Source organism: Ipomoea triloba, chromosome 15 (genome assembly GCF_003576645.1).
Source record: "Ipomoea triloba cultivar NCNSP0323 chromosome 15, ASM357664v1".
NCBI classification, from domain to species: Eukaryota; Viridiplantae; Streptophyta; class Magnoliopsida; order Solanales; family Convolvulaceae; genus Ipomoea; species Ipomoea triloba.
This window is the reverse complement of record NC_044930.1, coordinates 17,201,570-17,218,620: the sequence shown is the minus strand read 5'-3', so window position 1 is coordinate 17,218,620 and position 17,051 is coordinate 17,201,570. Positions and strand designations below refer to the sequence as shown.

Sequence of the window (17,051 nt, the reverse complement as noted above, 5' to 3'; positions counted from 1 at the left end):
ATGTTTGTTCATAGTTGGTTGGGTAAAGGTTTGAAAGGTAAAAGGAAATAGAAAATACAAAAGGTAAAAGAAAGGGTGCATGCCAAAGTTAAGCCAAAGGATTGATTATCGTAGGTAACTTGGAATTGGGTTTCGGGATTGATCTAGGGAGTCACGGTATTAGTACCGAGTGGCGTCACACTCAGACTCTCAATCCTCATTCGGTTGAGGCATTTTATCGAACACCTTGCCTACCACTCCTCTCGGATCTCATCCTTTCGGATTAAGAGCGGAGATATAGATGAGTTGGGCTCGTGAGAGGCCGCTATCGCGCACTCTCTCACTTCTACTCAGTTCACTAACTATCCCGGCCGGAAATAGAAGCAAAGATTGAATAACATCATCCATACAATCATCAATCATACTCCCACAAATATCAAGATCATAAGATAAATTCTAAGCATCAATCCATAGATTAACAAGGGCACACACACCCAAACTACTCTACTCTAACATAGAAAGCATTAAATCAACAAAAGAAACAAAGCAATAAAGTAAAGATCCAAACTTTATATTAAAAGAAGATTATTACCTAAGGAAAGCTTTGGATCTACAAGATCTTCATCTTTATTACCTAAGGAAAGCTTTGGATCTACAAGATCTTCATCTTCTACACTAAGCTAAATCTTTGGATCTACAAGATCTTCATCTTCTACACTAAGCTAAATCTAATCTAAGGAGGATTTGTCATCTTCTACACTAAGCTAAATCTAATCTAAGGAGGATTTGTCTTCTTCTACACTAAGCTAAATCTAATCTAAGGAGGATTTGTCTTCCTCCCCAAAGGGGAAGAAATTGGAGAAGAAAACCAGATCTAAAGTTTATTGGGGTTGTGGGGAACTTATCTAAAAGACCTATAAAGGGCATATATATAGCCCCCAAAATTTCGCCCTAATAATTTCCGCGCTGTGTCGCGTCCACGCGGCTCACACGCGTGTGAGCGTGCGTGGGAGCGAACCAGTAAGCAACCACGCCGCTCACACGCGTGTGAGCGTGCATGGTGAAGTTTGCTACTTCTGTCTTCTTCTATGTTGTAGCTCTCGTCGATACGGTTCCATAGCCACCTGTCTCGCCTCATTTGGACATTCCTAGCTCCGGTTACGTCCGTTTTACTGAAGTGTCGCCGGAATGCCCTACGAAGTGCAAAAATTGTGCAAATTATATAAAAACACACAAGATTAGTCCCTAGACCTATATGCAATGAAATTACCTTATCTTAGCATGTTTCTAGGCCTAATGGACATCTATTATAGCATATTTTACACCTAAATGACCCCTAAAATATGGCTACTTTTGGCACTTATCAAATTTTCCACACTTTAACTTTGCTTGTCCTCAAGCAATTCACAATTAAACGCTAATCATTTAAGTGCCAAAGGTAGCTGTGTTACTCAATCAATTAATCGGTCTATCATCTCTAGGGTGTAACAACGGAGTGGGTGAAATAACGCACATTATCTACACAGAATGGTAACCACATGCCATACACTCTAAGAATATACAAACGAAGCAAAACCCCTATGGTCTCATTTGGACAATGCAACACACACACCCTTCATTCAACCAAGCATGCAATCCAAATTAGATTCACCTCAAATTTTACAAAGGCCTTCAAGCCGAGCCCCCTAGTGGGAACGATGTGCACACCTCAACCAATACTTTTCAACTAGACGCCAAAGCCCAACGCGTAAAATAAGTGAGGGTAGGGACATGGATCGCTCATCGCCATGGCTTGGGCGATCACTCTATTTTCTCACTTCCTAGGATAACGTCATCAGGCGACCCGACTTCACATGGAGCTCCATGCTTTTTCGAAGACAGTGCAATGGGTGCCCGAATCCTAGCGAAGCGGCTCACCTCCGCTCTATTTTCTCATCTCCTAGGAGCATTTTATGTGGACAACCGACTCCAGGTATAGCTTTTGCTTTTTATGAAGACTATGGTTGAACACAACCTAGCGAGATGGCTTTCCTCAATTTTTATCTCTAGGATTGGCCTTTTGCCTTTTCTACTGTTTCTCCATACAACCCCTCATGCCTTTTTCTTGGGATTAAGGGATTTTTCACTCTAAGCTCACTATTAGGCTCACCTTTTGCCCCATGCCCTACCAAGATTAGTTCAATTCCGGGCTTCGCTTTCACTTATCTTTCTAAAATTAAGGGGTGCACACTCCCACTTCGAGAGATCATTGACTAAGGTCTAAGGAAAATAAGAGGTGAATATCATGCAAGCATTCAAGAATTTAAAGCTCATTTGGTCAAAGAAGGGGTACTTCCCATGGATATTCAAAGAGAAAAAATTTTATTTTTGGCATATGATTAACATTCTCCCTAGATAATGTGAACAATGACACACTCTCCAAAGATAAAACACACCCATAAGACAAGACCAATAAATCAATCAAGCAAACAAGACATTTTAAGCACAATGTGCATCCTTTCCACACTTTAAAACAAACATCGTCCTCGATGTTGCCATGAAAATCAAGTGGAACAAAGGAGCACGGTCATTCAAAATCAATCAAACCCTTTCCACACTTTAGAAGTGTTTCCGAGGGTGTGGGGTATCAACAATATAGCATTCTATGGGTGCAAAATAGCATGTGCTTATCAAGTATGCAAGGAACACGTATAACAATTCAATTTTCACACTTTAGAATTGAAAAACGAGGCATGAAAAAGTAAAAGGGATAAGAGGTTTACAACCAAGTAAGCATCCCTTCATTTCCACACTTTAAGCTTCTAACATCTCTTTTGCATTCGTTCTCCAAGCTACATGAAACAATGTTAGCACAAGAAGACAACCAATTGACGTGCAATGGCCTGGCGGAAGTTATTTTATTTATAATGAAAGCATAAATCCTAAAACAAGGTAAGTAACTTAAAACAAAGCAATAAGAAAGATATGTAAATCAAAATAGGAGATGATTCTTGGCACGGCCAGACCTTGGAGACTCATAAAAATTGGATGAAAAGAAAATAATGCACGAAAATCTGTCCAGGACCTGTCCACGTGACTCACACGCGTGGTGGTCCTCGTGGGTCAGCACTGGAAAGATTCCACGCCTGTCACCACGCATGTGAGCAGGCGTGGTCAGCAGTGCTGATCACCTTCTTTGTCTCCTGGCTTTTGCCTTCCATGTTTGATCCAGTTTAGCTCATTTGTCATGGCTTAGCCCCAAAATCACCTGCATTGTTAACTCAAGCAAGGCTATTCTAAAAAAAAAAAATTTACTAATAAACGAAAAAAAAGAAAGAAAGAGTAAACAAGAAATAAAGTTCTAATATAAGGATAACGTTGAGATTGCCTCCCAAGTGCGCCATGGTTTAACGTCTCCTGACCAGACGTTGTGTGTTCTATCCTTCGAAGCACACAGATTTTGGGACCTTACCAAGCGTCCCGTGAACTTTTGCTTCAAGGAATGTCCCAAGATGGGAAACATCCTTGAACTCCCACAAAAATAAAGGAAGAATAACATGCAAGATTGGAAGAATTTTAGCACCAAACACCCTCCTTAACTCTTCTAGGATGGTGTTTACTTCTTTTTCCTCATCCTCTCTTCTCCCCCTAAAGATTTTTTCATTTGTTTCGTACCATATCTCCTCACTCCCATTTTCATTTTCTAATGTGGTCAAGTCTCTCCACTCAACTTTTTCCATAAGATCAAACGAGAAAATCTCATCATTTTCTATCATCCCTTCCTCACACTCCTTTCTCTCATCTTCCCAAAAATTACTCTCACTCTCACATGAGTAAAACGAAGCATCATCCCCCTCACTCATCAATTCATTTTCACCCAAGACAAAGGATTCATCTTCCAAAAAGTTAAAGCAATCATATTCATATTTAAACAAAAGAGAATCCTTATAGTCATAAGTCAATACATCAAATTTTTTCATGGAATCATCCTCCCGAAATTTAAAGCAATCATAATCACATGCGATGGAAATATTAATGCAAAGGGAGTCATCTAGACAAGTGTCAAGGGTGTTTTCAACAAGAGCACAATGATTTTCAAGAATATTAGCGCAAGAAGGATTAGGAATTTTACCACATGTTGGCTCTTCATCTTCCCACACCGTCTCAATGTCATCATCCTCACTCTCCATCTCTACCTCCTTTTGATTTTCCAATTCGAAGGTTGGAACTTCTTCAAGCACCGGGGCATAACAATCTACGTTCTCTTCAACATCCACCTCTTTGCTAGCATCTTGCTCTTTATCAACCCCTTGTACAATCCTTGGATGGGCTTCCAAAGTGGGGATGTCATCTATGATGGCGGAGTTGGCTCGGGGCTCATTCATTTTCATAAGCTCCTCCATCATAGACAACATCTTCATTTCAACCTCTTCTAGTGGAAGTCCTTCCTCCCGGAGGGTAGCGAGATAGTCTTTTAATTCGCTCTTGATTTCGGCTTTTAGTTTAGTCGTATCCTTCTTGGCCATCCTCGTGAATGCTTCTATTTTTGCTTTTAGAATTTCAATTTCGCCGGTGGCCGGTGGGATAGAATTAAAAGGATTGGTATGGGTATTATATGGGAAAGAAGATGGTGTTTCAAAGAAATGGGTAGTATTGTTTTCTTGGTGAGTTTGTGATGGAGGTGGGTAGTGGGTGTTTAGGTGGGAATTGGGGAATGAATTTGACTCGGGAGTATAGCTTGGGTCGATTGTTCTCATTATTTGCGCAAGCTTACTCTCTATGTTTCGGGATATTTCCTTGGAGCTTAATGAGTCAATTTCTTGAAAATTGGGTGATTGTGAAGGGTAATTTTCTTGGAAAGGTGGAGGTGGTGTTTCATATGGGTGTGGTTGATGATTTTGTGTATGAAATGGATAGTGATATGGAGGTGGTAAATGGTGATGTGGAAATGGGTAAGGGTATGGAGGTGGGTAGTGGTATGTTGGTGGAGGGTAAGTATAAGTGGAATAGGGGTAATAGGGATATGGTTGGGGTGGAGTATTTCTATAGGATGGTCCTCCATGGTGTGGATAACCATGAGGATTCATTTGAGCACTCTTTGGCAAGCTTACAAATGACTTTTCAACAAAAATTCCTGCACAAAGCTTAGCCAACAACAATATTTGCAACTAAAAGTAGTTGCAAGTGAGCACAAGATATACAAGGCAATATAAGCTCACTTCTCAAACAAGTAACAAAAATAAGAAAACAATATAAACAAAAAGAAAGAAATTCAAGAACTCTTACAAATCTACTTCAAAGATGTCAACAAAACTCAAGGACCGTTTGCCATCCCCGGCAACGGCGCCATTTTGATGTTGTGTGTATGGTGGTGAGGGTGAATGTGGTACGGAAGGTGATAAAACGAAGAGTCAAGACTCCCCGAGTGTCGTGTCTCTCAAGGATGGCGAATGGGAACCGAATGTATGTTGGCATTTATGAGGTTGAAAGGTAAGAGTTACAAGAATCATAGGGAGAAGGTTTGTTCATGGTTGGTTGGGTAAAGGTTTGAAAGGTAAAAGGAAATAGAAAATACAAAAGGTAAAAGAAAGGGTGCATGCCAAAGTTAAGCCAAAGGATTGATTATCTTAGGTAACTTGGAATTGGGTTTCGGGATTGATCTAGGGAGTCACGGTATTAGTACCGAGTGGCGTCTCACTCAGACTCTCAATCCTCATTCGGTTGAGGCATTTTATCGAACACCTTGCCTACCACTCCTCTCGGATCTCATTCTTTCGGATTAAGAGCGGAGATATAGATGAGTTGGGCTCGTGAGAGGCCGCTATCGCGCATTCTCTCACTTCCACTCAGTTCACTAACTATCCCGGCCGGAAATAGAAGCAAAGATTGAATAACATCATCCATACAATCATCAATCATACTCCCACAAATATCAAGATCATAAGATAAATTCTAAGCATCAATCCATAGATTAACAAGGGCACACACACCCAAACTACTCTACTCTAACATAGAAAGCATTAAATCAACAAAAGAAACAAAGCAATAAAGTAAAGATCCAAACTTTATATTAAAAGAAGAGTATTACCTAAGGAAAGCTTTAGATCTACAAGATCTTCATCTTCTACACTAAGCTAAATCTAATCTAAGGAGGATTTGTCTTCCTCCCCAAAGGGGAAGAAATTGGAGAAAAAAACCAGATCTAAAGTTTATTGGGGCTGTGGGGAACTTATCTAAAAGACCTATAAAGGGCATATATATAGCCCCCAAAACCAGATCTAAAGCAGTCCGGCACTTTTAATGAATTTGTAAGTATTATTTTTTTAAAAAAGTCATACCTTTATGATTATTATGTTAATAATGCATGTGTAATATATTTTGGTGTCATAGGTCCTTGAGGTGCACCGCTTGAGTCGTAGAGGGAGACGCTCCCTTGATAATCCTGAAGAAAACAACGACGTAGCCCTTGAAGAGGTTACCCAAAGGATGGAGCAGCTTGTGGCGGGGACCCCGTTTGCATATTTGCATCACATCGAGGATGAGATTCTTAACACTAACCCTAACCCAGATGAAGCGTATCGAGGTCGCCGTAGGGATTTACGGCGAGAAAGGGAGCATAGAAGGGGGCGTGCTGGTCAACCAGGTGGCAGGAGAATGCGTGCAATTCACCCAGTCGTGCAGGCAGAGGCAAATGCAGGGGCACGTGAGGCTTCTTCAGAAGAGGATGATTAGGATGACGATAGGAGAGACAACCTGCTACCCGTTATGATGGGGGATGGTGATGAAGATGATGGCTCGTACAATGTTAGTAGTAGTTCACATGGTGGCCACAGTAGTAGAAATTTGTATAGCAGCGAAGGTGCTACTAGCAGTCAACTTCCTACATCGTATTCTCAGTATGGGGAGTACTCACCTTACCCTCAGTTTGGGCATGTTCAATTCGCTCCATCATCATTCCAGTATCCCAATTATGCGACCCCGGCGAGTGTAGTGTACAATCCAACACAACAAGGGTCGTCTTATCAATATGCCCAACCTCACATCCCAAATTTTGAAGCTCGTCCTTCATACAATGTCATGCCTTCTGACCATCCAATACAGGAATTCCGACGGGGAGAGTCCTCCGCACAAGGTGATAGGAATGATCAAATTTGGGAGCGAGCTGAAGTGCCAACCACGGATGACTTTTTGTCTCAGCCGGTTCAACAAGTGCAACGAAAATCAACGAGAACGCGCTATCCAACGACTTGTGGGACTGGTACACAGCATGGACATCACCACTAATCACCCCGTTGTTAAATGAAATAATATTTTTAAAAATTAAATAGTAAATTGTGATTGATGCGGGATAACACGAGTTTTGTATAAGATAATTATTAATAATATTATTTGACAACAACTTTCTTATTATTAGTTAGTTATTTTGTTGGGAAAGAAAATAGTGAGATATTGAGATATAAGCAGTGCGGTTGAATTTTAATTTTTTTTTAAATATAACATGGCTCCTAGGGAGCCATGTTTTATTTATTTATTTTCCCATAACACGGCTCCTTAGGAGCCGTGTTTTATTTATTTTCTGCATAACACGGCTCCTAGGGAGCCGTGTTTACCTTTTTTTATTTTTTTTGTCCCAGGCGCATCTCTGCAAATCCGTATCAACATTAACTCTATTTATTTTTTTATAGTGTGAATCAATAGTCATTTCCTCATTCCTTCAGCAATCCACAGCAATGAATCAATAGTCATTTTTTCTTTTCAGAGATTCCTGATCGAAATAGAATCTCTGAAAAGTCTTGGTTTTATATATTAGTCATTTCGTGTGTTCGGATGAAATTAAAAACACTGATGCATTAGTCATTTCGCGTGTTCTATTAAAAAAACACGGATGCATTAGTCATTTCGCGTATTTTCACATCTGTAGGAGCTAGTAGTGAGATTCCTGACGGGTTATGATGCATTAGCCATTTCACAGTCGAATCTAAATAGGTATGCATTGGTCATTTCGCGTGTTCTATTAAAAAAACACTGATGCATTAGTCATTTCGCGTATTTTCACATCTGTAGGAGCTAGTAGTGAGATTCTTGACGGGTTATAAAATACCTTAAACGCAACACACACAAAATTTGCTATCTCACAAGTTAACCAAATACAAATTCAAACTCCATTACAGTTTTCTCCACTTCAACATCCAACATGGCTGGTCAACACGATAATACTATTTGTATTCTTTGGTGGTCAAATTTCTCAGCTATTTATGTCACCACAACTATCATACTCAATTCCTGCACATACGGTTATTCCACTTCATGTGCATATTGAATATGATTTTGTCATTATTTTGATACGACATGCAATGGGTGTCACTCCTGACACCAACATAGAGATTATTGGAAGATTGGTATTCGCAAATCCAATGGGTATGACACATACTCCTTACCATATTCATACACCAGAAGAGTGGCAATATTTTGTTCAGCAAACTTTCGCAGTTGATGATCTACATGTTTATGTTAGGCTAATAATGAATGCAACATACGAACCATATGTTGATTTCAGTAATTTTGGTCCAAACATTGAACAACAACAATTTCACTACGGAGAACCATCTGTTGCTGCGACATCATTGCCAACAGCAATACAATCAACATCGCAACCCGTACAAACATATGACAGTACGGATTCAGAACAAGAACCGATACTGTCACAAGCCTCTGATAGTTCGGATGGGGAAAATGCTAATGGTCAATTCTCCATGGACTTCGAATCATTTGAAGAAACACACGACACTTTGGAAAATGATCGAAGTCGACGCCAAGGAGTTCCTGATTCTAAAATTCCTTACTATCACGCTCCGGTATCATTTACTACCGGTTATTTAGAACAGGACGATGAAGAAGTGATCTCTTACGACCCGTCAACAAATGAGCTTAGGATCGGGATAGTTTTCACTTCTTTCCAACAACTCAAAACTGCACTTCAGATGTACATTATCGCGCAAAGAAGGGGATTTTGTTCTGCTTACAAAAAACCGAAGTCGTGGCGTGTTGTGTGCTGTAATTCTAATAATACACAACAACCATGTCCTTGGACACTGTCTGCAAAAAAACTGAGAGGGGTGACAGACGAATGGATTATTACGAAGTTCAGAGAGCCCCACACATGCAGAAATGATTTCGACCAGGGTGGGCCGGAGAAAATGTGCACAAGTGCACTAATAGCCGATTTGATTTATCAAAAAGTCGGTGCCAACCCAGAATACAAAATAAAACACATCCAAGTTGATGTGAAACAGCAGTACGGGTTGGACATTACGTACAAAAAAGGATGGTATGCGCGTCAAAAGTGCGTTGAGAACATCTATGGGAAGTTTGACCAATCGTACACTGAGCTCCCGATATTCTTGAACTTGTTGAAGATAGCTAATCCGGGTACGATTGTTGATATAAAATTCAATCCATCCGAAGCGGGTCCGGTGTATGGGCATTTCTTATATGCATTCTGGGCTTTCAAGCCCGCAATTGAAGGTTTCGGTTTTGCATACCTGTTATTGCCATTGACGGTACACACATGTACGGCAAATACAAAGGTCATCTCTTATTAGCGGTCGGCATGAACGCTAATAAGGAAATTTATCCACTGGCGTACTCAATTGTAGATTCTGAAAACGGAGCCAGTTGGACGTGGTTTCTCAAACGGCTAGCAAGACATGTCTTTTCCGATCTTCCTTCAATTTGTATCATTTCGGATAGACATGCCGGGATAGATGTTGCATATAATAAGTTACCTGAATTACAAAGCAGTCGGGTCAAGCGCCGTTTTTGCCTAAGACACATTCGAAGTAATGTGATGACCAGGTTCAAAAACAGCAGACTGAAGGGCTTAGTATGGGAAGCAGGTACTGCCGTTACTAAAAACAAATTCTATTCGTCAATGCAAAGCATACAACAATACTGGCCAGACGCCCACAATTATTTGTCTGCAATCGAGCCCGAAGCGTGGACATTATCTCACGATGGTGGTCACCGGTATGGCATAATGACAACTAATTCATTTGAATCATTTAATAATTCTCTAAAGGGTTGTCGAATGCTACTGGTCACGGCAATAGCAAGGCTTACTTTCCACAAGTTAAGCACAATGTTTGCCGACAAACGTACATCGGGGCAAAGGATGGAAGCTGCTGGGTTGCACTGGCCAACAAATATTTGCAATGAGTTGCAGAAAAGAGAACAACAGTCGTACAATGCAAGCATTCAACGATTTAATGACGCAAATGGATTGTACGTCGTTGCTCTTCAGTCAGGAAACATTTCCCAAGGTTCAGAAACTTATGTCGAAGTTCACTTGCGCAGCCGTACGTGTAAATGCGGAAAGTGGAAGACCGATGGATTACCATGTGCACATGTCATAGCAGTATGTAAATATCGAAGGGAATCATATGACTCGTTCGTGGCAAAAGAGTACTCTATCGATAATTACAAAAGGAGCTATGCAGCTGATTTCTTTCCACTCGACACAGATATCCAGTTCACAAATCAAGTCACATGCATCCCACCACTTTTGGGCAGGCGTCCAAATAATCCAGGACAACGACAAACACGTCGGTTTCCAAATGAAATGGATTTTCGAACTTCTACTAGGAGGAGATGTAACTACTGTCTAGCTCGTACTCATACTTCGACACAATGTCCAAATTTGAATAACCAATAAAAACTAATGTTCTATCTTCCATGGTAATATAATACATCTCATCTTTTTAACCTTTTTACTATTAATCACTTATGAAATTATATTATATTATATAATAACAAATTTTTAATATAATTAATAATTAGTCAATCATTACTTAATGAATCATTAGTATTATAACACTACAAGAAAAATCGCGAATCGCGACGGAATTCGTTCCGTCGTCTATCGGCTTGTCATATTTTTGTTCGCGACGGAATAATTCCGTCGCAAAATATAGCAACGGAATTGGCGACGGAAAAAGGCGTCGCAAATTTGCAACGGAACTTTTTCTGTCGCAATTCCGTCGCATTTTTGGCAACGGAAATTATTCCGATGCTAATTCCGTCGCCATTTTGAAACGAATATTCCGTCGCCATATTTTTTTCCGTCGCGATTCCGTCACATTTTGACAACGGAATTGCTTTTCGTCGCATTTGGTGCAACAAATATTCCGTCGCAAAGCTTATATTCTGTCGCGATTCCGTCGCATTTTTAAATTATTTTTAAAAAAATTATAATTATTATTTTTAAATAGTAATATTAGCTTTTAAAATATATTAATATAAAACTAGAATGACATACTAAAACACAATTAATTCGGAAATATAACATAATTCTAAATTCAAGTAATAATACATTGTCAATCCACATTTAGTAAGTAATAATACTCAATTCAAGTCTAAACAATAACATAATAGTCTTCACAAACAACAATCTACATTAAAATCAATTGGTTTCGGATGGAGGTGATGATGAAATACCAACTCTCCCGCCATCAATCCACATTTGTTTCTCTTCAACACCCATCAATCTCCAATAACCACGAACTCGATCTTGCAAATAGATTGTGTCTGATGATTTTCATAATGAGTACATGCTATGCAACACTCTAAGCTGAATTCCTTAGACCGCGAGTCTCGGCATCCTCTATATGAAGCAAATGAATGAATAGTTATATCAACAATGTCTTTCATTTATAACTAAACTTGATCAACTTCGAAATTAAACTGGTCAATATTTTTTGTTTATTAGGAAAAGTCCTTGATGATATGGTTCTCAAAAGTAACAAGTGCCAATAAAATTCAGAAATATTCCAACCAAGTAACAGTCAATGAGAAATAAGTCCACCTAAATATTCACCAAGCATCCACCTCTCCTATAATGTTTCTACACATACATACATATAATTTCTGCTTGCATTCAAATGGTTTAGGGAAGAACTATTATCATAAGATGAAATTCAATCTTCAATAAACTGTCTAGGCTGAAAATTAAAATATTTTTGCAATAATATATGTTTGTGTATATATGTAAATAGTTAAGTAAAGCCAGTGTATTAAGTGATCAAAATAGGAAAATAAGCACAATACATTCATATACTAATTAGTAAGCACACAACTTACATTAGTATTTTGCAACTTCTCATTGAGAATTCTAAGATCTTCATCATATCCCCTCTTGCAATTGGGGGTAAATATGGAGATCACTTGAAACCTTGAGCAGTTGGTAGTAGTCTTGGTTTACGTTTACTATAATGTCACTCATATTTACTACCAGAACTTATAACTCCTCAAGGAAAGAATAAGAGAAACCATTTACCTTTTCCAGTTGTTTATGAGTGTCACTCACAAGTCCAAAGATCAAGCCAATGAAATTGTACCCAAGATGCTCTTTGATCTGCAGGGAAACAAGCAGAAAGGCTTCATAAGGGACTATCACTTCCCCTGTTTTGGAAAGAAATATTAGTTATTAATGCAATGACATATACACTAATATTTTAGTCATTTATAAACTGTCAATAGTACTTCTATTCCCATCTTACAATCCTCAAAAACTACCTTCAGCATTGAATCGTAGTGGGAATGCCTCCATGAATGATTAATCACCTTTATCACATGTCTAGATGTTAAGAGATTGGCATGCTAGATTGCTAGTTACTAAAGTTAAAAGATTAAAAATTGTTTGCATCAGAGATAATCAAGGGCATCCATCAAGTTTTAAGAGATCCATACTTCACACTCCAAAATAATGTAATGAATATATCAAATATATATATATATATATAGCAAGCATAGACAGCAAGTTCAGAGGTACAACACATGTTGTTTCTTGGTGTTCCGAAATATAGAGCGCACTAGATGCCTTCTTCTAGTGAATCTTTAAAACATTAGTTTATGTACAACACCAGTTTATGTACAGCTTTAAAACATCACCACGTACCTTAATCTAAAATGAATCTAAACTCAATAATCTAAATAAAAATAAAACAAAATTAAAATATACCGTATGAAATTACTGCACAGGATTTGCTTGCAAAACAAATTGCTACAACAAACAATCACAAGAAGTTAAAATTAATGAACACTACCAATGAATACTTAGGACTAAACACTAGGATTAGTCACTAATTAAGAAAAAAATGAATAGCAAAAATTTAAAAAAAATGGAGAGAAATGTTTTTAAAAAAATTGAGAGAGGAAGAGAGAGAGGGGCGTACTGGTGGCTTTGTCGGTGGTGGACTAGTGGCTTCGGCGGTGGTGGTGAGAGAGAGAGGGGGTACGGTGGTGGTGAAGGTGGCTTCGGCGGGGTTGGAGTGCAGGACTGGTGGCCTCGGCGGTGCTGGTGGACTGGTGACGGTGGCTTTTGCGGAGGTCTGGGCGTGTGTTGACGATGCGCTGCTGCTGACGTGAACCACCACCAGTGCTGGCGGTGCGCTGTGCAGTCGTGGTCGGCGGCGGTGCGCTGTGCGGTGTTGGTGGTGCGATGGCTGGGAGCGACGGCTGGTCTCAACGAATTAGGGTTGGGGAGTCTCAAGATTTGGATTTGGATTTTGATTTTAAATTCTAATTATTATGAATATGAATTATTTGATTTGATTACTGTATATAAAAAAAAATGACGCCGTAGAGAAATAAATTTTTAAAAAACAATTGCGACGGAATCAATTCCGTCGTTAATCGTCGCAATATTTAGCTATTCACAATTAAAATGCTTCCTACCGCGACGGAACAAAATCCATCGCCATTTCCGTCGCTATTTCACGACGGAATTAATTTCCGTCGCTAAATAGACGATGTGACTTACATCCATCGCAAATTCCGACGTGAATATTTTGCCGCCAAGGTTTCGCGGGTTTTATTTTCTCATTGTGCCAAAAATAGCGACGGAATTAATTTCCGTCGCGAATTCCGTCGTTAATTTGCAACGGAAACTATTCCGTCGCAATATCCCTCGCTATATTGCGACGGAATAGTTTCCGTCGCGATTCGCGATTTTTTTTTGTAGTGTAAATTATTAATTTCAATCTAATCATGCATCCTATAATTTATTAAACATCACAATTAATTATTGGGACTATAATTTTAGCATATTTTGCCCAATCATTACTTGATAGGAGATGGGGGAAGAAGAAAAATAAGTATGATTTACTTGCAACAAAAACAAAAAAAAAATTGTATTTGTATAAAATGGCTTCCAGCAAGCCGTGTTATAATTTAAGATAACACGGCTTGCTGGAAGCCGCAATTCCTGCTTTCACCCGGTTCATTTTTCCTTTCCTCTCCGGAATCCATTTTAAAAGTTTGTCCTGGTGAGGCAATGATTCCATCCGCCTCTTTCTCTCTCTTCGAAGTGCAGACCGGCGAGCTCCAATTTCCTTTGTTTCCTCTGCTGGCTACTGCGAAGTGCGAACTTGGGGCTGAGACTCGACCAGCTACGTGGCCGACGGCGACCTCGACCAACACCGCTCCTCCACCGGCGACCTTGACCAGCGTCCAGACTGCTCTGCGCCTCCGTGACTCCGACCAACACCGGCTGCTCCGCGACCTACCGTCTGCTCGGAATTTTGTTTTCAAAACCAAGCATGAAAGATCTGGAATACATAGAGCAAGTAATGTGAGCCTAAAATGAGTGAATAATTTACTAATGCGAACTGAAAATTTTACTTGCTTGCCATTTCATTCAAATAAGCTGCATTTTCTGTCTAGTTTTCTTCATTATTGCTCTGTATTATTTTGTTTTGTTATTAATTTTTTTCCAAGCTGAGTTCTCTTTCGTTTGGGTTTGTTTTATGGAGAAATAAGATTTTAGGCTTTTAGCTCTAGCTTGTGTTCATGCCATTATGCTTATCATTTTAAATTGTTTATGTATGCATATCTTTCCCTGCATCCTAAAATGAGCATTTTTGGAAGGAAGGAGCTTAGTATTTATTTCATATTTAGGATGAAAAGAATCCTTAGACACTCAACTGAAATGGGGGTCAGGTGCACCTGCTAATTATGGAGTGAATGAATGAGTATGATTGTAATGGTGGAAATTAGGGTGGCTACTGATGGAATTCTTAGCTTTGGATTTTTAGAAGGATAAAGCATGAAATAAACTTCACAACTGCTAAGAATTAGCCTTGGACTTTAGCTTTTGATATATGCCATGGGCTATTTGCTGAATTTTGGGTTCTAGTTCTTTGCATTTCACTTGATCCCCATTGCACATCCTGTGATCATGTTCAAGATGTGATAAAATTTGAAAGTGGCTTCCCTTTGTGCTTTATATGATTCCTCTCATTTCTAGCTGGCTAAGTTTAGAATCCTTGCCCAAGCTAATGGCCCCATGAATATAAGATAACACTATATTTAGTGAATGAGACAGTACAGGATGACATGTTGAATTTTAGTGAATATAGGTGTATATTCACATATGTTGCTGAAGTTTACACCCAGTGTTTACTAAAATATTCATCATACATTCATACTAAGCAAATGACACACTTTTCTTTTCTTATCTTCATTTTTAAAATTATTGCTTTAGTGAAATGAAAATTCACATTGACAATCTTTTCTTTTATTATCTTCAGTAAACTCCACAATTTCTTATTCTTAGTGAAAAAAAATTCTTAAAAAGAAGAAAAAGAACATTCATTTGATGCCTAAATTCTTGGTAGATTCAAGGGAGAGGCATGCATGCTTAGCTCTTTGATTTTACATTTCTTAATTGTGTTCTAACTTCTTGATTCAGAAGAATGTGCACTTAGCAGTTCAATGTGTTCAACATTTTGAATTTTACTCTGTATAACTCTTTTGTTCAGTTCTAGAGATTATACTAAAGCACAAAAGTTCTCCATATTTTACCTATCCAATGAAAAATGGAAACAACAAATAATAGTCTTTCAGTCCCTTGTATCTCTAAATTTCCCTTTCTATTTGGTCAGGTTCCACAGGGTAATGTATCAACTATCTAATTTATGCAGGGAATCAGAAAAATTTCTTTTGAGCTTTTAGAACTGAAAGATGCCATGGAGAACATGTGTGGGAATTCACGCACTAAATGCTTGGCCTTCTTGAGGTATTCCAAGATCAGACTTGCTGAAGTTGACTAAAAGTCAAACAGAGAATTACTTGACAGTAGTTAATATGTGTGTTTTACTGCTTTTTGAATGTAACATCATCATCATTCTTTAAACTACCTATACTGTTTTTTTATACGCCATTAATGTTATGCAGTAATTAAACCATAGATCAAATGAAGTTGCTAGATCTGCTCTTGGATAAAAAAAAAAAACAAAAAAAAAACATAATAGATTTCCTGTTGTCAGGAACGAGCTGCTGGTGCACTAGCTAACCTTGCAATGGATGACAAATGTAGCATGGAAATTGCTACAATAGGTGGTGTACATGCACTGATTATCCTTTCTCAAAACAAGGCTGAAGGAGTACAAGAACAAGTATAACAAATTCCTCAGAATTAAGGACGTTATTTTTATGCATAGCAAGCTTCAACTTTTAATTTTATTTTATTGCCCTATGGTATGTAAATCCTGACTAAGACGGTTCTAACCAATTGATGGGATATTAGTGCAATTTGTGTAATGATATTCATATCACGCATTCATTAGTCATTATTATCCACATTGCTATTGCCTTCTTACTATGCTGCTTGGATATGATGTTTAACTTTTTGTGCAGCCCACAAGATACGGTGATAAAGAGACAGCAGAGAGAGTTAATACTCCTAGAGTAGCTATTAGATTATGTTTATTAATATATTTAGTATTGTTTCTAACGATGTAATATTACGCTTCTATACTTTTGTTATTGTAAATTTGTGTTTGAGTTTGAATATTTTGATATAATATATTTACAATTATTTTATTCAAGTGCTATATTACAAATTTAAAGCAAGTATGTGATATTAAATCATTATTGGATAGATTTTTTTTAAAATTTTAACGATTCACTATTAGCCACCATCTTGAAGCCCTCGAACTTCTTCATAACAATTGTTAGCTTGTTCTCCTTCTCCTTCTCATCCCCTTCACTTATTTGCATTAAGATATCCCAAATCTCTTTGGCAAACTTACACTTCT

General features: G+C 38.5%; 2 protein-coding genes across 8 annotated transcripts; both read left to right on the top strand.

Annotated features, from left to right (window-relative positions):
* Nucleotides 1-9,568: 9,568 nt before the first annotated feature.
* On the top strand, nucleotides 9,569-10,669 carry LOC116005789. The gene has a single exon (XM_031246026.1). It carries the CDS (start codon nucleotides 9,569-9,571, stop codon nucleotides 10,667-10,669), a length of 1,101 nt encoding a protein of 366 aa, XP_031101886.1.
* Nucleotides 10,670-14,206: 3,537 nt separating this feature from the next.
* On the top strand, nucleotides 14,207-16,845 carry LOC116006334. 7 transcript variants are annotated; one of them, XR_004095113.1, is made up of 4 exons: nucleotides 14,207-14,579; nucleotides 15,936-16,030; nucleotides 16,281-16,409; nucleotides 16,651-16,845. XR_004095113.1 is itself a non-coding variant. In XM_031246665.1 (3 exons), exons 1-3 carry the CDS (start codon nucleotides 14,288-14,290, stop codon nucleotides 16,703-16,705), a joined length of 447 nt encoding a protein of 148 aa, XP_031102525.1. In that variant the 5' UTR covers nucleotides 14,207-14,287; the 3' UTR covers nucleotides 16,706-16,845. The 7 variants fall into 7 exon arrangements, 2 of the variants coding, with proteins under 2 accessions (XP_031102525.1, XP_031102526.1); XR_004095114.1 differs by having other exon boundaries at nucleotides 16,281-16,491; XR_004095116.1 differs by lacking the exon at nucleotides 16,281-16,409.
* The last annotated feature ends 206 nt before the right edge of the window (nucleotides 16,846-17,051 follow it).